Here is a 25,117-nt window from a genome sequence, read left to right as displayed (position 1 = left end):
GGAGGAACTGTATCAGGGCAGAGTTCGCTGCACAAACAGAGCTTCCAGCACGGGAATGATCCAACCCAGAAGCTGCAAGGCAAGCAGCCCTACAGGGCTGCTCAGTGCCAGGCATTACTGAATAAGGACAAGAAGGAGGACCTGGCCTTTCTTCCTATTCCCAGCCCATGGTTTCGCTTCCAGCAGCCTTGCAGCCATTGGGACTCTCAAGTACCTCTGGATTTACTCTGGGTGGGGAGTCCATTCCACCCTCCCCATGAAACACAGCCCACTTGTCCTGGGGAGCACCAGCAGCCCACATAGCACTGCAGGGCACTGAGGGCATGTGGGGGCCTGCTCAGCTCCAGGATCTCTTTCATTTTCTGAAACAAAGCAGCCTGTTTTCGTCGGAAAGCGGTTGGCAGCATCCCACCCCCCTGAGATACTAGACCATCATCCAAGCTCGGCTGCTTTTCATAGGCCTTTTTACTCTTGAATAGACCAAGACAAGCAATAGGCAAAAGCAGTCACGTGGATGGCAGTTTAATGAAGAACATATAAAAACTAGAAACAGACAGAATGTGATGGGATGAGGAGATACCAGAAGGAAAAAGATGAAAAGCTAAGAAATGAACAGAGATCTTTCATGCACAGAGGTCAAAAAACAGCCATGATCATAGAAAAAACCAAAGTATCCTGTTTTCTGTACACAGCATTAGAAATAGATGTATTTGATTTCCTTTATGGGTTGGAATATTTAAGTTTAGCCACCTTATACAAACCCAGATCATTTTACATGAGTGATAAGAGAGGTTTCATTCTGAAATGACCCTGTTGATCTGAACTTATATTTAGATAGAGCTGCAGATCAGAGAAAGTAATGAAGTTTCCAGACTCTGAGCTCAGGAAACATGCATGGGAAGCTGAGGGCAGAGCACACAACTCCCCAGGGCTTGCCTGGCAGTGGCTGAGCCCAGGGCCCCTGTGCCTGGTGGCCTTGGAAGATTCTGTGGGGAAGCAGCAGGAAGGCAGCAGTGCCGTTCCTCCAGCAGCCCCTTCTCAGCCCCCCGCCAGCTGCAGCTCCCGCCTTTGTCTCCCCAGTGTTGGCATGGGGCTAGGAAGGGGCTGCCAGGGGGAACAGCAGCTGCTGCCAAGAGTCTTCTCTGTGCCAGGATTTCCCGGGGGTCCCTAGGCACTACAGCCAGGAGGTGCCAGCTCCAGAGAGCTCTGCCTCTGCAGATCACCGTGTCCCCCCGGCTGCATGCCATGGCTGTAGCTCTCATCTGCTCGTGGGGGACAGGTGGGCAACAGCTCTAGATGCCCCTGACTTGTGCATTTGCCCCGTCTGAACGCAGGCACTGCAGTCCCCGTGGCCCTGGCACAGCTCCTTGCACACTGCACTGTCAGGTCCCGTCTGACACAAGATTATCCTGCAGTTCTCACATCCACACCCTTGCACCCTGTACTGCTCTGTCCCTGCACACCATGCCGAGGGCTTGCAGCCCTCGCAGCCGCTGCACGCCGAGCACATGGCACACATGGTCTGGCCCGGGGTGTGCTGCGCCACGCTGCACACACGGCCTTGGGCTGAGTCCCCGGCACATGCCATGTCACAGGGCATGGCACCCCGGTGCACACCCCAATGCACCCACCAATTTCCAACTCAGTGCACACCTGAGTGTGCCCCCAATTTACACCCCACATTACACCCCAGTGTACACCCCAATGCGCACCCGAGTGCATCCCCAATTTACGCCCCAATTTACACCCCACATTACACCCCAATGCGCACGCGAGTGCACCCCCAATTTACAACCCCAATGCGCACCCGAGTGCACCCCAATTTACACCCCACATTACACCCCAGTTTACACCCCAATGTGCACCCGAGTGCACCTCAATTTGCACCCCAATTTACGCCCCACTTTACACCCCAATGCGCACCCGAGTGCACCCCAATTTACACCCCACTTTACGCCCCAATGCGCACCCGAGTGCCCCCCAATTTATGCCCCCCTTTACGCCCCAATGCGCACCCGAGTGCCCCCCAATTTATGCCCCCCTTTACGCCCCAATGCGCACCCGAGTGCCCCCCAATTTATGCCCCCCTTTACGCCCCAATGCGCACCCGAGTGCCCCCCAATTTACGCCCCCCTTTACGCCCCAATGCGCACCCGAGTGCCCCCCAATTTACACCCCACTTTACGCCCCAATGCGCACCCGAGTGCCCCCCAATTTACACCCCACATTACGCCCCAAAGCGCACCCGAGTGCCCCCCAATTTACACCCCACATTACGCCCCAAAGCGCACCCGAGTGCCCCCCAATTTACACCCCACTTTTCGCCCCAAAGCGCACCCGAGTGCCCCCCAATTTACACCCCACTTTACGCCCCAATGCGCACCCGAGCGCCCCCCAATTTACACCCCACTTTACGCCCCAATGCGCACCCGAGTGCCCCCCAATTTACACCCCACATTACGCCCCAAAGCGCACCCGAGTGCCCCCCAATTTACACCCCACATTACGCCCCAAAGCGCACCCGAGTGCCCCCCAATTTACACCCCACTTTTCGCCCCAAAGCGCACCCGAGTGCCCCCCAATTTACACCCCACTTTACGCCCCAATGCGCACCCGAGCGCCCCCCAATTTACACCCCACTTTACGCCCCAATGCACACCCGAGTGCCCCCCAATTTACACCCCCCTTTACGCCCCAATGCGCACCCGAGTGCCCCCCAATTTGCACCCCCCTTTACGCCCCAATGCGCACCCGAGTGCCCCCCAATTTGCCCTCCCCTCAGTCCCCGCCCCCTGCAGAGGCCCCGCCCCCGAGGCCCCGCCCCCGGCGCGCGGTGACGGCGTGGTGACGTCAGCGGAGCTGTCCGCTCAGCACCGCGCGGCGGCCGCGCCGCCACCATGCGCGGGGTCCGCGGCCGGGAGCGCCGGGAGCGCCGGGAGCGCCGGGCGCCGCGGGGCCGCCGCCGCTGCCGCTGCCGCGCCGGGAGCGCAGGTGGGAGCGGGCGGAGCGGCAGAGGGGGGGCAGCACGAGGGCATCCGGCAGGCGGGTGACGCGCCGGACCCCTCGGGGGAAGGGCTGGGGCACTTCGCTCCCGATGCTTCCGTCGTCCGGCGGAGCGAGCGCGGAGCCTAGGATGGGCGTGCGGGGGTCCGGCGGGGCGCCCCCGGGACCCCCGCCCCGAACAAAGAGAGGGGCGGAGCGGCCCCGCGCCCCGGCGGCCTTTGCGGCCGTCGCTCGGCAACGCCGCGCCCGCCCCGCCGGCCCGGGGCCCGGCAGCCCGGCGGGGACAGCGGGGCCCGGCCGGGGGGCGGCGATGGGGGCGCCGCGGTGGGGCTGTGCCCCGGGCGCTGCCCCCGGCCCCCGCCGCGCTGTGGCCTGCGGGGAGGGGAGGGGGTTCGGGGGGCCCGGGGCGGGCGGCAGCAGGTGGGTAAGTCCCGGCGCCAATGAGCAGGCGCTGGGCTCCCCTAGCAACAGTGCCCGCGCCAATGGGCGCTGCGAGCCGCCCGCACCGCTGCCCGCAGCCCTGCCCGGCGCCCGCCATCCCGTGCCATCCCATGCCATCCCTACACCAGCCGGCCAGCCGTGCCGTGCCGCATCCCCGGTCTCCTGGGCCGGCAGAGCCCTGCTCTTACTCAACACAGCATCGCCCATCCCCACCGGGGCCGGAGCGTCGCTCCTGGGCTCTACGGGTAAAGTCCAATCCTGCTTAGCATCCCCCCGGGGACTCGAGCAGGGGCCCAGCGCTTGGCTGCCCGCTCGCTGCCCGCCTGCTTCCTTGGGATTAGGCTCTGTGCTCGGCTTCCCCACGGGGATTTGCCCTGGCTGGTGTTGCCTTCCCCAGCCAAAGGGAGGGAGGAGGTTGCCGGCAAGGGATGAGATGCCAGTGGAGCCCGTCTGGGCAGCAGCAAGGTGCTGGGCAACAGGAAGCCATGACTGCAGCCTTTGCTCTCTTCCCAGCTCCTTCCCAGAGCGCTGTTTTTGTGAGCTGTCCTGAACTGGCCGCTTAAACTTGGCACTTGGAAGGAGCGATGCTGGCCTGGGGACAATTTGTGACAATAAACCCATTCTAAACCAACTGAGCCTGTAAAGGGACTAGGGGAGCAAAGGGGTGATGGAACTGGCTCCAGGTGGGAGCAGGCAGATGGATACTGTAATTAGGTTTAAACTGAAGCTGGATCAGTCTTTGCAGGGGATTATGACCCCTCCGTCTGTGTAGGCGCTGCAGGGGGCCTGGTAACTGTTTGCTCAGCATCCCAGCACAGCCACAGCATTAAGGGTGAGCCCTTGGGTAAAGGGCAGTGCCAGCTATGGCTGGTGCCCTTCCAGCCCCATGGATTGGCATGGGAGGGCTGGATCTAGTGTGAAGGCCCAATTTGTTTTTACAAGGAGAGTAGGAGCTGGAGCAGAGATGAAAAATAGCCAGAAATATGATTAGAGGATTGGAGAAAATGCCTTGGAGTACAAGCTTAAAGAGCTCAATCTGTTTAGCCTATAAAAATAGAAGACTGAGGGGTGACTTAATTACTGAGCATAATTACTTCACAGGCAGAAAATACCAGGTTGTGGAAGTCTCCTGTTAATTGAGCAGGGAAAGGGTGCTGGAGAGGCATGGGCAGGAAAATTGAAGCCACAGACAAATTATTTAAGTGATACAAAGCTCTTGGGGGTACAGGCAGGCTCTCTGGGGACAGCATGTCCCTTCAGCCACACATTGGGTGACAGTCTGCACCCCCACTGATGAGGCTGTTCCCCCATTCCCTCCCTTCCTACCCAGGTAGTAGTGGGACGGAGCAGGATTTCTGGTAGCTGGATGCTGAGTGGTGGGATCACTGCCGGGCATGTGCCACCAGTTCCTCCATTCTCCTTGTCTCTCTCCCACCAGGTGGGGCCGGTGCCGGGACACAGTTCTGCCGGCGAGCTATGAGGCAGGAGTGGAGATTTTGATGCCTCTCCCAGGAGTCCCCAGAGCCATGACTGCAACTGTGCAAACGCTGCGGTTCAAGCTGCTGCCGCACGAGCCAGGCCAGGAGTGGGGGCACAGCTGCCAGCAGGAAATTGAGCGTCGCTACCAGGTGGTGCCCTCAGTGGTGTGTGCCATGTGCTGCCTTTTTGGCATCATCTACTGCTTCTTTGGTGAGCCAGGCCAGCCCAACAGCTGGTGGGGCAAGTGGGGAGTAGAGCAGAGGGGAGCTGGGGGTTGCTGGCTATCCACTCCCTGACTATGGTGTTCTCTCCTCAGGCTACCGCTGCTTCAAGGCTGTCATGTTCCTGACGGGGCTGATGTTTGGCTCTATCATCATCTTCATGCTGTGCTACAAGGAGAGGGTGCTGGACACACAGCTGAGCGTGGAGGCCTCAGTGGGCATTGGGTTGGGCATTGGAGTCTTGTGTGGGCTGGTCACCATGCTGGTGCGCAGTGTTGGCCTCTTCATGGTGGGGCTGCTCCTGGGGCTGCTGCTGGCGGTGGCCACGCTGGTAGTGATGGAGCAGTTCTACCACCCACCAACGGTGTGGATCCCCATCGCACTCCTCCTGGGTGTGGGGATGCTCTTCGCTGTCCTCACTCTGCAGTGGCAGCGCTTCTTCACCACCCTCTCCACCGCCGTCTTTGGCAGCGCCATCATGACCGTCACTGTCGACTACTTCATCGAGCTCTTCCTCCTGGTGCAGTACATCTATGAGCGCATCAAGGTGGCCCCTGCTCGCCCCGTGTGCTGGTACAGCTGGGTCATTCTGGGCGTCTGGCCGCTCCTCACCACACTGGGTGTCCTGGTCCAGTGGAAGGTCACAGGCGAGGGCTACTCCCATACAGAAGGTGTGTGGGGAGTGGGGCATGTGGGCATGACACAGGGTGAGTGTAGGAGCTGGGAACCTGGGTAGTGGGGTGAAGGTTTCCAGCACCTGGTTGACACGGACATGTATGGGGTTCAGGACTCTGTGGCAGCACACCACCCAAGGGAGGCCTGGTTGCGTGAAGTTGGTGCTGGTTTGGCTGCGGGGATCGTTTGGATGTGCTCCCCAGTGCTCACAGGCCTCTTTGCTCCACAGTGATCATCAGCCGGCAGCAGCGCCGCGTGCAACTGATGCGCATCAAGCAGCGGGAAGACCGAAAGGAGAAGAAGAAGAAGCGGAGACCCCACCACCCACCACCCCACCAGCACAAAGCCCACCCCCCCGAGCCTGCTTACCGCCGCAAGCCCAACCCTGTGCGCCGCTTCGATGGGGACGTGCTCTCCCCCGTGAGTCCCGCAGCCAGGGTAGAGATCTCCCCCAGCCTCCACAGCCATTCCTTCTCCATGTGGGTGGGCTGGGGCTTGGAGAGGTGCCCAGGCACCAGTTGACATTGGAGCTCATTGAGCGATGAGACCAGGGCATCCCTGGGACTGGGCAACTCAGGAAGGGCTAAGCTGGGGCATTACCACCATGGAGCACTTCAGCCTTTGCAAGCAAATGAAAACTGCTGGCCAAGAGCATTGTGGGCAAAGTAGAAACAAGCAGTAGGCAAGGTGCAAAATGTCCAGGGGAGGGATAAGGCTGTGCTCCCTGCTGTGGCCAGCCACTGGAGGGCCCTAGTGCTGGGGATTCCACTGGGCTGTTTTTGAGGGGGGCTGGGGAGGGGCTGCTGCTGCGTTTAGGGTGGGGTGGGGTGCAGTGGTCCAGGAGCAGAGCCCCCCTCACTTTCTGTTACCCCTCTCTCACAGAGCTACATCCAGAGTTTCCGAGAGCGGCAGACGGGACCATCGCTGAGCAGCCTCATCGCCAGCTCTCATGCCGTGGTGGACCTGGACTATGACTGCAGCTCCACCGTGCCCCTCACCACAGGCTCTGGCCCTGCCGTGAGGGTATAAGCCAACCCAGTGACCTCGAGCAACACCAGCACCCCAGCCTGTTCTGACAGAAACCCTGAGACAGGCAGGGCTTTGTCCTCGGCCCCAAGTGGCCACATGTGGCTTGGGGCTGCAGATAGAGACCCTTCTTGGAGACACATGGGACTTGTCTGTGGAAGCCCCAGCTGCCTGTGGGGCCCAAAGGTGCTGGGGAAGCCCTTTGGCAGGGACGCAGCCCAAGGACCAGAACCCATGGACGTGCAGTGCGAGTGGCTCTGCTGGGGTGGTGGGTCCCCGAGCCCCCACTGCTGTGCGTTACCCTACGGCCCGGGCACGCTCATCCTGCATCTTAACATTTCCCCATATTTGAGTCCCCCCCTTCCCAAGAGCAGCTCCCCATGCCTGCCCCTACCCCATCGCACCCCCAGCAACTCCCCAAGTGCCTGTCCCCTATGTCCCTTCCTCAAAGAGCAGGTCCCACAGCCCTTTTCCCAGCAGGGAATCCCCTGAGCATGTGTGCCCTGTCCCACCCTGTCCCCAAGAGCAGCTCCCAGGCAATGCTTCCCAAAACCTGCCTCCTCAGAAGATCCTTCTGCCCTAGCCACCCTCCCTACACCCCAGAGCGGCTCGCCACTCCTTTTTCCCAAGCTGGACTGGGGTGGTCCTGGGGCAGAGACTGCCACGACCAGGTGGTTCCCAGGGTGATGCTGGCTATTGGTGCCTGTCCAGCAGGAGCTGTGCTGGCAGGGTGCATCCCCCACAAAATGTTTTGGTGGGAGACAGGACACTGGCTCCAGCCTTTGGGCAGAGGCTGGGCTGCCTCAGGGATGCCGGGACCCCTGCAGCATCAGAGACCGTCGCTGTTTTGCTGGCGACTGGATTTTTATAGTGGCCAGGGGACCTTGGGGCAGGGCAGGGCAGGAGCCCCTGCCCAGAGCACTGCTGTGGGCAGAGGCTCACGCCTTGTATATATTTCTCTTGCTGTGATTTGTATTAACTTATTACGGAGTGAGCCAGGATTTCCCCATGGCCAGGTAGGCAGGATGGTGGTGAGACTGGACCAGGGTGCCCTCTGCTTTGGGAGCCCCCCCCAGCCCAGCCCAGCTGGCCCCGCTGCCCCAGGAACTGCATGTTTCTGCCAGGCACCCCCTTCCCGCAGCATTGTGCTGCCATCCCCCTTTTCAGTCTCTTTTGTAAATGTGCCAAATGCTGCTGAGGCCTCGGCCACACAGTAAAGAGCCTTTCGGAGTCCAGCGTGCAAGGCCAAGGGCTGTGCGGGAGGCAGGGGTGAGGGGGGCCCTGAGGGCCAGGCTTCCGGGGATGCTGAGCAGGATGTAGAGTGGTGCCACCACCTTTTCTCTTGGCGGGACCCCCGCTCGCTGGTGTGGAAGAAGCCATGTCAGAAAAAAAGGCTGTTTAATGCAGAGCCCTGAGGCTGGAGCAGGCTGGGGATGGTGTCCGTGTGTCTGTACAGGCCAGGGGGAGCGTGACCCTGTCTCCCAGCAGTGGCATCTATAAGTCTGCATGCAGGCTCTGAGTACTGCATCCTGGCTTCTAGCTTCCTGTGGGAACAACAGGAGTCAGAGAGAGCTGGAGCATTGCCAGAGCTGGTGGGGCACCCAAAAGGTGTATCCCAGACAACAGGTTGGCCCTGTGTCCAACCTGCTCCCCCCAGCCCAGCACTCAGACTCTTGCAAGCAGTGGGGGATGGGGACAGGGCTCCTGGTTTCCCTTCACTGCAAGGCACAGCAGCAGCTGGCAGTAGTGCCCCTCCAGGTGCCCACTCACCCTCCACGAGGAGCCGGGCAGTGGAGCGGTCATCGAAGGCGTCACAGGTATACGAGTCCTCGTCCTCGGGGCCCACGCGGTGAATGATGAGTGTGCGGTAGCAGTCCAGATTGCAGATCTCATACTTGTCACCAGCAAAGATCTCGGTGTCCCCACGGAGCCAGCGCACCCGGCCCCGGGCGTGGGACACGGTGCACTCCAGTGTCGCCTTGTGCCTCGCCAGCACCGTCTTGTCCCGCAGTGGCTTCACAATCCGGATTGGCAGTGCTGGTGGGTGGGGACAAGGTGTCAGCATCGTGGGGTGAGGGGGCTTCCATGGGGACACCGCAAGCTGACCTGGTACACCCCAGCCCTGGTGCTGGGAGCCCAGCCAGACCTCGCAGCCCACACTGGTACCTTCCACCTGCAGACTGGCCTCCGAGATGACCGTCCTGGCAGCAAAGCGGACGAGTCCCTTGTCCTCAGGGCGTACACCACAGAACAGCAGGAAATGCCGGGTCCCTGGGGAGGGAGAGGCTGGCTCAAGGTGACAGCAGTGGGCACCCATAGTAGGCAGGGGGGCAGGGACCCCTGTTGGTCTACAAAAACTCCCCTTGCTTGAATTTGCCCCTTCCCAGCCCCAAACCAGGTGTGGAAGCACCTGCACCCCTACCTTCTTGCCGTATCTTCACTGTGCTGGAGACCTTGATTTTCTCCCCATCCCGAAACCACTCGCCCTTAACATCCGCGTGTGACACCTCGCAGGTGAAGACTGCATTGTCACCCTCCCGCACCTGGATGTCCTGCAGCTCCTGCACAATGTGGACCTGGCGCTCTGTGGGTAAAGGACAGGGTGCCACGTCAGCCAAGGATGAGAGGAGCAGGCAGCATAGAATTTGGGGGTGTGCACACCGCCGGGAGCTGGGTGGCCGTACCCTGGACGTGCAGCGTGGCGGAGGCCCGGCAGTCACCTGCGTCGCAGGTGTAGCTGCCAGCGTCGGTCAGCTCGCAGCGGCTCAGCTGCAGGATGCGGCGCCGTCCCGCTGAGTAGATGCGGCAGTTGGGCCCCGGCCGCAGCTCCTGTCCATCCTGCACGGGGGCAAACAGGCAGCACCCCACTGCTTTGGCCCCTCTTCTCTGTCTGCAGCACTGGCAGGGAGGGCAGCAGCCAGGGGACAAAGCAAGGAGGACACGGCCAGGTGCTGCTGGAGGAGATTGGGGTGAACCCTCACCTTGAACCATTTCACTTCTGCATTGGGGCGAGACAGCTCACACTCAAAGCTAGCGACCCCCGTCTCTGGGACCCCCAGGTCTCGTGGGACCCTCACCATAGTGACTGGAGGCTCTGTGGAGGCAGTACACAGGAGAGGAAGGTTTGGTAGGACAAAGGCATGGACTTGGGGCTGCAGGGAAGAGTAGCTGTGGCTGGGGCATTTCAGCATGGGGTGGGAGTGGCATTACCCATGGGCAAGCACTCATCAGTGGTGTTCCAGCTGGGTCTGCACCCAGACCATGGCTGGGCATCCCCACTGTTCAGCTCACATCACTTCCCTGAGGACACGGGGACACTTGCCAGCACACTGTCACCTCTGTCCAGGACAGGGGGACACATGTGCCTGGGGTGGCCCAGCTCAGCCTTGGTGTCTCCCCCGATACAGAACAGCTGCAAGTCAGACAGTGCCAGTGCCACACACCCCGCAGCCTGCCCCAGAGACCATACCCCGCACACGCAGGTGGGCGCTGCAGCGCAGAGTGTCAGCAGTGAAGGTGATGGTGCCTGAGTCTTCCAGTGCAAGCCTCTCCAGTGTCAGGCTGTGCCCGCAGCCTGTGGCACTGATCCGGCACGTACTGCTGGGCTTCACCCGGATGCCATCCCGTGTCCAGACCCCAGTCACGCCAGGGTGAGACAGCTCCAGGTGAAAGGTGGCTGTCTCCTTCTCAAAGGTCTCCACGTCTGCCAGTGGCATCCGGATTGACACCTTCCGGGCTGTGAGGGACCCACATCTGTGAGTAGGTGGCTGCTCCACCCCAGAGGCCCTGGCTTCCCAGACTGTGCTTGCTGGAGTGATCCTCTAAATCCAGCTGTTTGTAGCACACTCCCACCCCTGCCCACGACCTCACCTCTCTGCTTGACCACACCTTCCAGCCAAGTACCAGCTCTGCCCACATGCTCCCATTGCAGCAGTTGGGCGCCCTCCCTGTCCCCATCTCCATCCCCATCACCTTCCATCCCCATTCCCAGCCTGGTACTCACGCTCCACGTGGAGCTTAGCCTGTGTGCGGTCGTGCAGGCTCTCGCAGCGGTAGGTGCCACGGTCGGTGGGGCCAAGGCAGCAGATGGTGAGGGTGCGCCGGCACCCCGACTCCTGCAGCAGGTACTTGCTGCTCGGCTGAAGGAGGACACCCTGCTTCAGCCACTGGACCTCGGCAGCCTCGTGGCTCACCTCCACCTCCAGGCACACGTCCCCCTGCTCCTCTGCCACCATGTCCTGCAGCTTCCGCACGAACAGCACCTGTGCCTCTGCATGGCCCGTGTGCTGGGTCAGCAGCTGGTCCCAGGGCTGTGTCTTGAGCTGAGACCCAGCGTTCTTCTTCCCCCTCACCTTGTACATTTAGCCGAGCTGTGCTCACCAGCCCCTCGGCGTTGACTGTCACGGTGCCTGCATCACCTGGCTGGCACTGCCGGAGGGTGAGGCTGTGGCACAGCCCATTCCTTGTCACCAGCAGCCGCTCGCTGGGGACCACGGGCTGGCCATTCAGCTGCCATGTCACAGCCACGTCTTCGGGGGACACCAGGCACTTGAAGGTGGCGTCCTCCCCCTCCAGCACTGTCAGGCTCTGCAGCTCCATGATGATTTCCACCACCCTGGGGACTACAGCCGTGTTGTCAGGGTACAGCAGCAAGGACCCCCTATCCTGTAGGGACGCTGAGCATTCCTGCAATCCTGACATCACTGTGCCGCATCCCCACCACCTCCATGGAATACGGTTCCCCGAGGTGGTGGGGAAGCCTTGGGCTCACCCTGCACCGTCAGCGTCGCCAGTGTCTGGTCGTCGTTGGACTCGCAGCAGTACTCGCCGGCATCCCCGGGCTCCACGCGGCTCAGCACCAGCGACCGCTCCCGTCCCTCTGCCGTCATCTGCCGGCGGGGGCCGGGCGCCAGCACCCGCCCGTCCTTCCGCCACACCACATCACCCCGCGCCTTGCACAGCTCGCACCACAGCACCACCCGCTCGCCCTGCCGCGCTCGCACGTCCGACAGCCCACGCAGGAACTTCACCCGCAGCTCTGCACAGTCAAACCCCCATGTCAGCACCCGCTGCCAGGGCAGGGGGATCCCCGGGCACCCCCGCTGCCCCCCTGCCGCCCACCTCGGACGTTCACGTCGAACTGCATCTGGTCGTGGGGTGAGAGGCAGGTGTAGGTGCCAGCGTCCTCCATGGCCACATTGTGGATGATGAGGCTGTGCACGCGGCCGTCCCGACGCAGCTCGCAGCGCTCGCCGGCCACTGCCGCCTGCTGCGGGCCCAGCCAGGTGACATCAGACCGCTCTGTGGAGGTGATGGCAGAGAGCACGGCACTGCCGCCCTCCAGCACCAGCAGCTTCTCCTGCTCCTCTCGTTTGTTCACGAACAGCACGGGTGCCTCTGCCGGGGGAGCGCTGGGTTCAGCCGTGCCCCTGCTAGTGGCACCAGCATGGGGTGGGGGTGCAAAGCATCCCGGCGTGAGGCAGGATGGGACTGCTCCTGCCCTTGGCGTGGGCAAGGGACACCTCCAGGCTCACCTTTCACACGCAGTGTGAAATGCACCTCATCATCACCAGCGTCGCAGAGGAAGATGCCACCATCACCCAGCTCTGCTTGCTTGATGGTGAGGCTGCGCGTGGGACCCTCACTGCACACCAGCAGCCGCCCACCTGAGCACAGCGTCTGTCCATTCTTCTGCCACTGCACTGCCGCTGTCTCCAGGGACAGCCGAGCCACCAGTGTCACACTGTCCCCCTCCTGCACCTCCAGCGGGCTCTGCGCCTCCTCCTTGTTGACAATGCACACAGGCCGGGCTGAGGGGCGCAGGGGGAAAGGCAGGGTTCAGGGATGTCCTCACAGTGTGGGGAAAGGCAGGGTTCAGGGATGTCCCCACAGTGCGGGGAAGTGCAGGGATAGGACTGCTGCAAGCGGAGAGGTGATCCTTCCGTGAGTCACCATGGGGCAGGAGGGCTGTGGGGCTGGCTGGGGGTCATGGTGGGACCAGACAGGGGTTCCAGAGGGGCAGGCTGGAGGGGTCTGACAGCTCAGGGTTCACTCAGGGAAGAGATGGCAGCAGAGCCCATCACTCCCTGCACAGGCAGCACAGCTGCCACATCGAGACCATTAATTTAATTGTACTTCTGCATCCAGAACACCTTGCTGGGGAGCCAGGGCACCCGCCTGCAACAGGCCCCCTCCCACCCTGCACAGCCCTCCATCTCCAGCTGATAAGGGTCCGGGCTGAGCTCAGCCTTTGGCAGCCAAAGCAGGAGGAGCGGCGCCTGGGAGCCAGCCAAGGCTAAATTTAAACAGCCCCTGGTTGGGGGAGGCAGCAGGGACATGTCTCACCACAACCCTGACATGTCCCTTTCTGACAAACGGCTCCTCTAGGGTTGGGGACAGGGCTCCCACCCTCCCCTGCCGTGCTGCCACCCTGGCCTCTGCCATCAGCTGGGTTACAGAGGCTTCCCCTCCCCTTGTCCATGTCTGTGGCATGATCCCACCATTCTGGGGGTCCCTGGGGTTCTGAGCCAGCTCACCCGACACCTCCACATTTGTCATCATGCGGTCGCTGGCAGCGTCACAGATGTAGCATCCTGTGTCGCTGGGCTGTGCCCCATTGATGGTAAGCTGTCGCAGCACCCCACGGGCCTCAACTTGCACCCGTTCACCCGGATGCACCTCCTGGCCATTCCGGAGCCAGCGCACGATGGCGTCGGGCCGGGAGAGCTCACAAGCCAGCACCAGGTCTTCCCCGGCCACCAGGTAGCGATGTACCACGGTGCCCGTGTTGCCCACGATGGTCACTGGTGGCTCTGGGACTGGAGGGATGCGCTGTCACTGCAAGAGCAGCCTGTGCTGCATGTCGCAATGGCCAGAGCCTGTCCAGACTCCTCTGGCAGCAGCTGAACAGCAACAGGGTTTTCCACAAGGCCACCACACAGGTGCAGCTCACTCCCCATGTGGCCCCCACCAGCCTCCCTATGCTCACTGCCACCCAGCCCAGCCTCACACCACCCTGGCAGCAGCCACCGACCCACCTCAGTCCTCTCCCCCTGGCCATCCCCACCGGGACCTCCTGCTCACCTTCTACAGTGATGAAGAAGACAATGCTGTCATCACCAGTGTCACAGAGATACTCCCCAGCATCCCTGCCTGTGGCACCCAGAATCACGAGGGATCGGCGCACCCCGTCCTCCTCCAGCCGCACACGACCCGTGTCCTGCAGCTTCTCCCCATCCTTATACCACTTCACCTCCCCATGGGTGTGCGAGAGGTGCACCTCCAGCACCAGGTCCTCCATGGCCCGGCAACGCCGGTGGATTGGCAGGACATCCTTCTCCAGGATCCTGACCAGCGGATCTGCAGCATCCAGCACCAACAGAGCTGAGGTCTCTGGGGTTTGTGCACCCAACACTCCATACCAGGCTCTTCCCTAGCCTCATGCTCACCCAACACTTGGATGGTGAAAGTCACTGTGTCATTGGCAGTGTCACAGGTGTATTTTCCAGCGTGTTCAGCTTGGGCAGCAGGGATGAGCAGCCGGCGATGGGCACCCTCCTCCTCCAGGACCAGGCTGCCCCCAGCCTCGAGCCTGACCCCCTCCTTTGCCCAGCACACGGGTGCATCCGCACGGGACAGCTCACAGCACAGTGTCACCGTCTCCCCCGGGGACACCGTCATGGCAGGGACAGGTCTGCAGGGCTGCAGGATCCTCACCGGGGGCTCTGCAGGTATGGCATGTCTGTGACACAAAGCAGCGCAGGGACAACGCGGCCCTGGGCACTCCTCTGCTGCCAGCCCCAGGTGAGCACCTGTGCTGGGTGGCCCGGTGCATGGGCACCCACTGGTGGCCAGAACTACATCAGCACCTCCACTGACCTGACACCTTGACATCGAAGGAGACGGCCTCATCCTTGGTCTCGCAGATGTACTCGCCTGCATCCTCTGCACTGCTCTTGGGGATGAAGAGACAGCGCCAGGCCCCCTCCACCAGCAGCAGCAGGTTGTCAGTCTCATCCACCTCCAGCCCATCCTTGAACCAGTGCACCGGAGCATCTGGCACAGAGAGCTCGCACCGCAGCTCCACACACCCCGGTGCCTGAACCAGCAGCTCCAGTGAGCGCTGTGGAGGGTGCAGGATCCTCACTGGTGGCTCTGTTGGGGATGTGGAGGAAGGGTGTGAGACCTGCTCACTGCTCTGCTCCTGGCTCTGCTGTCTCTATTTACTGTAACCTGTGCCCCTATCCCCATGGGGCTGAATGGAAGCTACAGCCTCTCACCCCAGTGCAAAGAGGTGGGAGCTGCTCAGGGGCAGCAGGCACATGGATGCAGCTGCACATCCTCCTCCACAATGCATGAGGGCAGGGAGCAGGGCTGGGGACCCCAAAGCATAGAGCTGGCACAGTGCTGCCTTTCCCAGGATGTCCCTGCTGTGCCACCAACCTGCCACCAAGATGGGGTAGGAGACAGATGCATCTCTGGCGCTACAGATGAACTCCCCGGTGTCCTGCATCTGGGCACAGGGGAGCACCAGCCGGTACTGCAGCCCCTCCTGCTCCAGCACCAGTCTCTCGCCCACCTCCACTTCTTCACCATCCTTGTACCAGCACACTGGGGACACCGGGTGGGACAGCTGGCACCACAGCTCCACGCGCTGGCCAACCACATAGGAGTGGGGGCCCTCCCTGTTGGAACTGACGATCCTCACTGGCACCTCTGCTGGAGACATGGCAGGGATCAGGCGTGGTGCTGGGTGAGCCCCATGTGAAGACAAGCATCCCCTGGGCAGCTCACCTCTCACCGTCACCCTGAAGCTGGCAGCATCATCCCCGGCATGGCAGGTGTACACCCCTGAGTCAGACAGCGCGGCCGTGGCGATGTGCAGCCTCTGTGAGTGTCCCTCTGAGCAGATGGCCAGGACCTGGCTGGGGACCACGGCCTCGCCGTCCTTCCGCCAGTGGACAGGGGCATCTGGCGGGGACACCTGGCACTCCAACACCAAGGGCAGCCCTGCCAGCACCTCCTGGAGCTGCTGTGCCTCCGGCACTGGGGTGAGGCAGACCTTCAGTGCTGAGAGGACCAAGACCTTGTGTCACTTGGCCTCCCATCCTACCTGCCCTGGGGGCAGCAGCTATGGGCATCCCAGCTCTGCAGTGCTGGTAGCTGCAAGCTGGGAGAACAGCAGGGCTGGGGTGTGAGGTGGCATCACCCACAGGCAGACAGCAGGTTGTACTCGGGGGGGTAGAGGGGCAGAGTGGCCCAGGGCTCTGGGAGGAGACAGACCAGCTTGTATGCCCCTACCCACATCCCCCTCCAGCCCAGGGGCATGGGCAAGGAACTGCTCACAAGGAGGTGAGAAGCAGCCAAGGTGCTGAAGCCAGAATGTGAGCAAGGAGCTGGGGCAGAGGGAGAAGGGGGAGAGGGATGTAGGGTGCACCCACCTGCCACGGTGACTGTGTAGAAGACAGAGTCCCCACCAGCATCGCAGACAAACTCCCCCGTGTCCTGTGGCTGGGCACAGGGCAGCACCAGCTTGCACTGCAGCCCCTCCTGCTCCAGCACCAGGCTCTCACCTGCCTCCACCTCCTCTCCATCCTTGTACCAGTGCACTGGGGCTGCCAGGCGGGACAGCTCACACCACAGCTCCACACGCTGCCCGGCCACATAGGTGTGGGAGGCCCCCTCGTTGGAGCTGACAATCCTCACCGGCTCCTCTGCCATGGAGAGACATGGGGCTCAGCTGGGACACAAAGACCAGAGCCAGTGATGGTGGCAGTCACAGCCCAGTGTGGAGTGATGGCTTCACTGCTTGTTGGCTTTAGGGCTGGAAGGCACCACATCATCCACATCCTACATAGCACAAGCTTCTGGACTATCCTGCCTGGGTCTCCCTCTTCTCCTTACCCATTACAACCAGGAGGAGCACCAGGCTTTGAACTGGCAGTAAATTGCTGCCATGCCCTTGCTCCCATGGTACGTGCCCTGCTTTGCCCCATGGTGGAGCTGAGGGATGTGGAGGGAGGATGCATATAGGCAAGCCCCAGCATTGATAACCACTGTCTGTGGTGTCAGCACCAGCCCCTACAGCTGCTCTTCCAGGGGGTGCCCTCCCCTCTGCCTGTCTCCCCGTTTTGGAGGCCACCGGGTGCCAGCTGGTGCTTCTGTCATGGCTCAGCCTTGGCATTTGCTTATACTGTGGCACAGTGTAGCAGGTTCAATTCATAAACTGGGCAGAAACCAGAACCATGACACACAGGCACGTGGTTTGCTTGCAGCCAGCAGCCCCATCCCTCCAGCTCACCAGGACCCAATTCCAGATTGCAGTCATCACTAAAGTCACCATTAATGGGCTACATAAAATGTGTGCCACTGCTCACATCGCCCCTCTGACCTGAGTCAGAGCTCTAAAGACAGGGGAGCTCCCAGTACAAATTTTAGGTGACTTCTTCATCCCGAACTTCTCCTCTCTCCTGGGAGAAGTTCGGGATGCCACCCACAGCCAACACTGCCTGCCTGGCTGCACACATTGCAGCCGGCCGTAGCTGGCCTGGACTCTGCCAAGGGTGCTCATCAAGCCCGTGGCTCCATGCGGGCACAAGGCACAGCCAGCTCTGGGGCACAATGGTGGACGAGCAACAACCTGCCCCTCTCAGAGCCCGCAGCTGCCCCATGCTGGGCAGCCGGGTGGAAGCTTCCCAGACAGTCCCCAGCCGCGATGCCCATGCCCAGCAGCACACTGCAGCCCCGCAGCGTGGGGAACGGTGCGGCGCCAGTTTGCAGCGATTAACCTGCCGCACGCTGAGCCTGCATCCGCCCGGCTCCCTGATCAAACGACTGGCGGCTGCCTCTCTCCCCGGACCTGCTAAAAGCAATCACGTTGCTGAAGTGCAGCTGGAGATGTTGAGCAGCACTGAAGTGAAGGGATAATGTGCCAGCCCTCAGCGGGCAGCACTCCTCTGGCCTCAGCCTCTCACCAGTTCTGAGGGAGCTCCAGTGCTCAACAGCTGCTGGAAAACCCAGAGATGCGTAGGGATGGCTGAGCTTGAGGCAGGTGGGCTCTGTGCCACAACAGCCCCATGGGGGATAGCTGGGATGCCTCAGGGAAACCCCTAGCGTGCCACAGCAGCGCTTGACTGCAGCAGCCAGCCTGGCACTTGTGCCAGAGAGGTGTCAGCCTGAGCCTCCTGGCACCCACCCCCAGCCCTGCCAGTGACACTGATGCCCAAATCCAGATTGAGCCAAGACAGCTAAGACCCTTCTGTCAAAGTGATGCAAAGCTGCTCAGCCAAAAGGCTGAGCTTCAGCAGATGGTGTTCCCTCTCCCACCCTAGGGAAGCAGAGCTCTCCATGCCTTGCACTCCTGCAGGGCACACAATGACTCCTGCCTCTGCCCAAAGCCCACACTGCCTGTCCCTCCCACTGCCAGTTTTGCCTTCATCTCACTAAAACCCCTCCCTTCCTCACCCTCCTAGCAGTCGCCACTCCACCGATTCTTCAACATCTCTTATCAGTCATCCTATCTTCACTCCTACATCCTTGGCCATCAGCTTTGGCCCTTTGCCATGTGTTAACACCACAGTGAGGCTTTACTGCTGCGGTCACACAACCTTTTAACTGGGCTTTAGCTTTGCCCCGGTCGCCTTCCTGTGGTTGTGGGATGTGGATTTTGGGGCCAGCAAGGGGAAGCCTTTCACTAGCTTTCAGCTTTCATTACCCTCTGCCAGCCGGCGACGCCACCAGCTGCTCCACAGCCGAGGCAGCCGCCACAGGATGCTTTGCCCTGCTCCTACCCAGTGAACACCTCCCAGCCATTGGTCTCCAGGCAACTGCTAATTTTCAGGTCAGCAATTAACGCTGTCCATCAGAGCAATGACCAACTGTGAGTCACCCCATGCTGGGTGCTGGGCCCACTATTTTTAGGACCTTGGAGGAGGGCTTGGTTACTAGCTGTGGCAGAGGTCTGGCAAACACCCTGGTGTGCAGATGCTGGGTGCTCTCATGTGCTCTAGTGTTTTGGACAGGCAGAGTGAGCTGTTCCCTCCGGCAGCCAGTCTGAGTGGTTTTAAGCACAAGAGCTGCCACAAGGACCCCAACCGACCAACCAACCAAACTGCTGGTGAGCACCTGGCAAAAGCATGTCTGACAAGTATCCCATTGCAGCAACAGCAATACTGACAGCAGCACACGCATTGTGGCACCCTTCACCACCAAAGAAAGCCCCTTGAGACCCTACCAGCCCTCCTGCATCACACCCACCTGCCACAGTGATGGTATAGAAGGCAGAGTCCCCACCAGCATCGCAGACGAACTCCCCCGTGTCCTGTGGCCGGGCGCAGGGCAGCACCAGCTTGCACCGTGGTCCCTCCTGCTTGAGCACCAGTCTCTCGCTCACCTCCACCTCCTCTCCATCCTTGTACCAGCGCACTGAGGCTGCCGGGCGGGACAGCTGGCACCACAGCTCCACATGCTGCCCGGCCACGTAAGTGTGGAGAGCTTCCTCATTGGAGCTGACGATCCTCACCGGCACCTCTGCCAGGGATAATGTGGGCCTCAGCATGACTGGCTGCAGCTTTCAGCCACACGATGGGAGCAAGAAGTAGGGCAGGAACACTATCAGGAGGTAGGGCTCCCACACACAGTCCCCAGCTCACCGGTCACGGTCACCACAAAGCTCACAGCATCATCGCCAGTGTCACAGGTGTACACACCAGTGTCAGAGAGACACGCTGAGCGGAGGAGCAGCCTCCGCACACAGCCTTCTGCCTGCACTGCGATAACATCATCCAGGGGCACAGCCTTGCCATCCTTCAGCCAGCACACAGGGGCATCTGGGGCGGACACCTGGCATTCCAGCAGCACAGGCATCCCTGCTGGCACTTTGCGGAGCCGCTCAGCCTCAGACACTGGGGCGATGCGGACCTGTGGGGCTGCGAGACATTGCGGAGGGGTGAGAAACGTCCTCCAGCATAACAGTCCCTGCTGCTGGGGTCCTGGCAGAACCCCAGGGTGAGTGCCCTGATCACCTTGCACATGCAGGGTAGCCGAGTCCCGCACACCACCAGACACGAAGGTGACCTGGGCCCCACTGTCAACCAGTCGCGCTCCCCGGATCAGCAGCGAGTGCTCTGTCCCACGGCGCTGTACACTGCACCGGCCGCCTGCATCCTCCTCCTCACCCAGCCTGGCACCGTTGAGGAACCAGGAGCCGTGCACCGCGGCTGACAGCTCCAGGGAGAACTGCGCATCCTCGCTGTCCCACACCCACACATCCTGCAGACCCCTCTCCAGACGAGCTGCTGGGGCTGGAGCACAGCTGGACTGAGCCCCAGTGGCACTGACTACCAGCACACTGTGGCACGACATCCCAGCTTGCCTGTCTCCTCACCAAGATGCACAGATCCAGGGAACTCCACAGGGCTGCTCCTGCCATGCTTGTTGGCGGCAGAGATGCGGAAGCAGTAGTTGGCCTCGCGAGGCACGCTGTCGCCCAGCACCCGCACGCAGCTGGGCAGGTCGGTGGCAAGGCACTGCACCCACTCCCCCCCCGCTGCCTCCCGACGCTCCAGCAGGTAGCGGCTGGCAGGGCGCAGGTGGGCATCCGGCGCGGGACACCAGGTCAGCAGAGCTGTGTTGCTCTCCACCACGCTCATCTCAGCTGCCACCGGTGCGCTCGGAGGGTCGTGCTTCACACCTGCAAGTCACAGCCCAGGTTGGCTGCTTGGGGATGGCAGTGAGGCCCCAGGTGGGGTGGCAGAAGGGCTGAAGGGGCTACACAGCCTGTTTCTTTGGGGATTCTCTCTCTGATGGAGAGGATGGTCTTGCTCCCATGTAGCATGCTGCTGGCTACAGGGGTTTGCGAGTGCCAGTGAGACTGGGATCCTGGAGCCCAGGGGCTAAAAGCCCCCTTTCCAGAAAACACATTGCAGCATCACATCCCCAGCATATTGGGTGCCCATTCCATCTCCCTTCTGTATCACCCCCCAATAATGGGCAGGAGAGAGGACACAGGACCCCTTCAAGCCTGAAGCTTACACTTGATTCGGAGCTGGGAGGATGTCTGTGACTCCCCAACAGTGAAGGAGATGATGCCTGCATCCTGGCGGGTGACGTGCACCAGCACCAGGAGGTGTGTTCTGCTGAAGCTCTTCAGCATGGTACGGGGTGACTCCCGCAGCTGTAGCCCATCCCGGCTCCAGCAGCTCCCCTCCACCACATCCCGCGTCTCCACACAGAAAACCGCATTCTCCCCCTCCATCACATCCAGCTTCCGTGGCAGCCGCTTCACAATCACCCCTATGGGAAGAGATATATGAAGGCCAGGGAGGGATGCTGGGGAACATGATGAGCTCTTTGAGGTGGGAGGGGAGGTGGGGCAGCAGCAGGCACAAGCCAAATGGAGGGAAGGCAAATGCAGGGGGCAGTGGGGACCCTGGCAAGAAGGGGAATAGGAAGGCAAAGTTGTGCTACCGGAGACCTGACCCCCACCTCGGACAGAAACCTCGGCGATGCTGCGCCCTTTGTCCTTCATCTGGCAGAGGTAGATGCCATCATCATCGATGCGGGCATCGCGGATGGTCAGGCGCCGCACCACCCCTTGCTCCTCCATCACATACTTGTGACTGGGCTGCAGCTCCCTGTCCTCCAGGTACCAGGAGGTGGGGATGGTCTCCAGTGGCACCTGGCACTCCAACACTGCATCCTCGCGCTCTGCTACCTCCACGTCTGCCAGCTGCACCTGGAACCGCAGCCGGTGCTCTGCCACAGGAAGAGACAGGAGCTCAGGGCATGTGGGGAACAGCACACACCGTCAGCCCTTCGCTCAAGGTGTTCCCAGCTCACAAACAGCACAGAACCCTTGGCCCTCCTTTGCTCCCTCCTTTGGTTTGTGTGAGACGGACACTGCCTTGACAAGCACATCCCCCAAGGCAAGGAGAACCAGAGCACAGCCTGGGCAGACCCAGGGATGCTCCCAGTACCTCAGCAGGGAGTTTTGGGGGATGCAGGAGCATGGAAGCCCACACACTGCAGCAGGCATGTCAGTGGAGTGGAGCAGTGGGGTGCAGGCAGGGGCTGCCATGGGCTGTCCCCAGCTGGCTGGATGGCTTGGGGGGAATTGGGCTCCTGCCAGTGCAGACGGTTGGAGCCGTGCCCTGTAGGGCTGCCTGCCAAAATCACTCAGCACTTCCAGGGGAATTTGTCACCAAGGCACTGTCCCCCTTCCCTGTTTGTGGCTGGACACCCACAGCCATCCCAAGAAGCCACCTCTCTGTTTGCAAGGAGAGAGAGACATGGAGCCAGACACAGGTCCCGGAGGAGACCGGCATCCCCTGCTTCCAGCCCACAGCTCTGTCCTGAGGAGCCTGGGGTGACCCTAGCTGCAAAGGGCAGGAAGGATCCCAGGGATGCTGGGCTCCCACGTAGACACATCCCTGCCAGACAAAATTCCCTGAGCCCCCCACCGCCTGGCCACCCCTGGCACTCCTTGGACATATTCCTACCTTTCACCTGGAGCTGCACTGCGCTGAGGGTCTGGCCAGCAGTGTTGGAAGCAGTGCATATGTACAGCCCCTGGTCCTGGGGTTTGCAGTACAGCACTTTGAGGATGAAGTAGCCCTCCCGGTCCTCGTAGATGAGATGCCTGCGGCCAGGGGCGAGGGGCTCACCATCTTTCTGCCAGACAATCTCTGGCTTGGGCTTGCCAGTAACGTAACAGCGAAACTTGGCGTGCTTCCCCACGCTCACGGCAAATGCCTTGGCCCCTGGCACCCTGGCCGGCAGCACGCCATTGGGTACCCAGCTCTCCGGTCCCACGCGCCGTCCTGCTGCGTGCCGCCGCCACCGCTGCCGCTCTGCCAGTGCCTCGGGACCATCAGCAGGAGAGCCACTGGGGAGTCCGTCCAGCAGTGCCTGAGGTTCCACCAGGAGCACGGCAGCAGCCAGAGCCTCCTGGGAGCCGCTGCGTGCCCGGCAGATGTACACTCCCCCGTCCTGGGGCCGGGCACTGAACAGCTTCAGGAAGTGCCAGTCCTCTGGTTTCTGCCCCACTGCAAAGTGGCTGCTCTCAAAGAGGTCGGAGAGCTTGTGCCCATCCTTCTCCCACTCCAGCACTGGGCAGGGCTGCCCGGACACCCTGCAGGTGAACATCACATCCTCCCCCCGGCACACCCGCATGGATGAGGGGGCAATTAGGAAGACAGGTGCCACACTGTCTGAGCATCCCTCCTCCTCTCGGGGCTCCGCTGGCTCTACCCTGAGCGTGGTGGCAGCATAAGTCTCGCCAACACTATTCTTGGCCTTGCAGACGTAGAGTCCACTGTCCTGGGGGGTAGCACAGGACACCAGCAGGCTGTACAGTTCCCCTTTGGCCTCCATATGGAAACGGCCTGAGGGCTCAATGAGGTTCTTGTCCTTTTCCCAGAGGACACTTGGCTGGGGATCGCCCATGATCTGGCAGCTCAGGACCACATTGGTTCCACTTTGGACCGTGAAGGCACGTGGATAGGCCAGGAACCTGGGGGCTCCCCCGAACCCCTCCATCACCACCTCCCCAGGGTCACGGCAGGCAGCTGGCTGGGAACAGCAGTAGGGACCATCAACCTGGGGGGATGTACAGACAGACTAGAGTGGGGGGTCAGGCTTCATCAAAGAGACCGGCCAATGTGGAGCCCCCCACCAGGAGGGACTCACACCCGCAGCAAAATCCCCGTGCTTCAGGAGCATCACCCTTGTTCGGAGCAGCACAGCCCCACTGGGTTTGCTCCCCTGTCACCCAAATCACCCATTTCCCAGCCCAAGGCAATAGGAGAGGCGACAAAAGGCGGCTCTTTGCACCCCGAGGGGCTGAGACACTCGCAGCCTGCCCCAGGGTTGCAGAGGGGACTCCTGTTCCAGAGGCGGGGGACCCCTGCCTAGACAGGGAGCATAGGCAGCTGCTTGCTGGGTGCTGAGGCTGGGGGACAGCGGAGACAAGAGGGCCCCCGCCCGCCCCTTCCCCACCCGCCGGGCATTCGCATTCCTGCAGTATCGGGTGGTGGCAGAGCCGCATTCCTGCAGCGTCTGGGCCGGCTCAGCGGGCAGGTGCTGACACGGGGCTGTCACGGGCGCGAGGCCCCGGCTGGATCCGGGCACTTCCTCCCAGACTTGGGTGGGCAGGAGACCCTCTCTTTTGGGCGGCCACCCCACAGGGCCATGCCGTGGGGCAAAGTGGGGCTCTGACAGGAGCAGATCCCCTTCCAGACAGTAGTCCCACAGGCAGGATCCAGCCCTTGTGCATTCAAAACTACAGCTGGAAATCATCAGCCCCAGGAGCAAAAGGAAAGACGGGGAGGTGGGTCCTGCTTTTGGAGGGCACTGCCTCCATCCCCGACTTTGTGGGTAACCGTGCCCACCATCGGGGCAGGAGTGGGGCAGGGTGCTCTGTGCCTCCCCCCGGTGAGTGCACCCCAGCCTCTGCCCGCACCATGGCTGGGACTGGGGCAGGGTCGTCTCTGACTTGCTGAGGCAGGGGAAGGGGAAACAAAAATACTTCTTGAATGAGCCAGAGGGTAGGAGAGGGCTGGTCCCCAAGGAACGGCAGGGACTGGGGCCAGCTTCTCCTCCCAGAGCCCTACCCCCTGGACATTGCACCGGTTCAGAGCCACCTCTCCATCCACACACGCCCCTGACCCATGGGCCACCCCACAGCAGCTCCTTTGGACACAGACGGCTCTGATGGCTCGGCTGCACACTGCACCCTTCAACTACCCCCTTCCCCAATCACCCTGCCCCAGGCAGCCCCCCAGCCCAGTTCCCTGCCCCACTCACGTACCTTGCTCTGCCACCTCTCCCCTGTGTCTCTCAGTGCCAGCACCCAGCTCCTGCTGCTTCCCCCAGCTCCACTCCTGGGTGTTAGTGCGCAGGGACCAAATGTTACAAACGCCTGCAGCTGCTGTCCCCAAAAATACCCTCTGATGACACGCGGGGTTGATAAGACTGAGCCTGCTCCATTCAGCGCCTTGCCGAGGCAGGGCTGGCCTACCTATGTATAGCAGCCTGGCAGGAGCCACTCCAGAGTGCTGGGATGCTGCAGGCCTGGCTGTGCCTCTGTCATGGCTCAGCCAGCAGTGAGAGACAATGCGCCCTGTGGAGAGCATGGCATGGGGTGCACGGTGTGGGGTGTGTGGTGTGGGGTACACTGAGATGGACACCAGACTGCAGGGAGACAGGACATGTCACACAGGACATGCTGCATAGGGTGGGATGTACTACACTGGATGGTTCATGAGATGCCAGGC

General features: G+C 61.5%; 2 protein-coding genes across 7 annotated transcripts; one reads left to right on the top strand and one right to left on the bottom strand.

Moving 5' to 3' along the window:
• Positions 1-2,925: 2,925 nt before the first annotated feature.
• On the top strand, positions 2,926-8,075 carry TMEM198 (transmembrane protein 198). Of its 3 annotated transcripts, XM_069020858.1 has the most exons (5): positions 2,926-2,991; positions 4,883-5,133; positions 5,240-5,815; positions 6,049-6,239; positions 6,702-8,075. In XM_069020858.1, exons 2-5 carry the CDS (start codon positions 4,944-4,946, stop codon positions 6,846-6,848), a joined length of 1,104 nt encoding a protein of 367 aa, XP_068876959.1. In that variant the 5' UTR covers positions 2,926-2,991; positions 4,883-4,943; the 3' UTR covers positions 6,849-8,075. The 3 variants fall into 3 exon arrangements, with proteins under 3 accessions (XP_068876959.1, XP_068876960.1, XP_068876958.1); XM_069020859.1 differs by lacking the exon at positions 2,926-2,991 and having other exon boundaries at positions 4,646-5,133; positions 5,240-5,717; XM_069020857.1 differs by lacking the exon at positions 2,926-2,991 and having other exon boundaries at positions 4,650-5,133.
• A 91-nt stretch (positions 8,076-8,166) lies between these two features.
• On the bottom strand, positions 8,167-24,729 carry OBSL1 (obscurin like cytoskeletal adaptor 1). Of its 4 annotated transcripts, none has more exons than XM_069020851.1 (27): positions 24,652-24,729; positions 22,343-23,441; positions 21,330-21,599; positions 20,877-21,137; positions 20,230-20,535; positions 19,868-20,146; positions 19,496-19,771; positions 19,101-19,373; positions 16,286-16,558; positions 15,639-15,914; positions 15,288-15,563; positions 14,724-14,999; positions 14,294-14,569; positions 13,929-14,204; positions 13,382-13,663; positions 12,380-12,655; positions 11,967-12,242; positions 11,617-11,883; positions 11,198-11,467; positions 10,849-11,115; positions 10,315-10,581; positions 9,827-9,939; positions 9,530-9,683; positions 9,268-9,429; positions 9,012-9,116; positions 8,616-8,882; positions 8,167-8,389 (listed from the first exon to the last, which is right to left on the bottom strand). In XM_069020851.1, exons 2-27 carry the CDS (start codon positions 23,379-23,381, stop codon positions 8,382-8,384), a joined length of 7,071 nt encoding a protein of 2,356 aa, XP_068876952.1. In that variant the 5' UTR covers positions 23,382-23,441; positions 24,652-24,729; the 3' UTR covers positions 8,167-8,381. The 4 variants fall into 4 exon arrangements, with proteins under 4 accessions (XP_068876952.1, XP_068876953.1, XP_068876954.1 ...); XM_069020852.1 differs by having other exon boundaries at positions 15,288-15,560; XM_069020853.1 differs by having other exon boundaries at positions 15,639-15,890.
• Between the last annotated feature and the right edge of the window lie 388 nt (positions 24,730-25,117).

Source organism: Aphelocoma coerulescens, chromosome 7 (genome assembly GCF_041296385.1).
Source record: "Aphelocoma coerulescens isolate FSJ_1873_10779 chromosome 7, UR_Acoe_1.0, whole genome shotgun sequence".
NCBI classification, from domain to species: Eukaryota; Metazoa; Chordata; class Aves; order Passeriformes; family Corvidae; genus Aphelocoma; species Aphelocoma coerulescens.
Note: the sequence above shows the minus strand (reverse complement) of the source record. Positions and strands in the feature narration are given on the sequence as shown.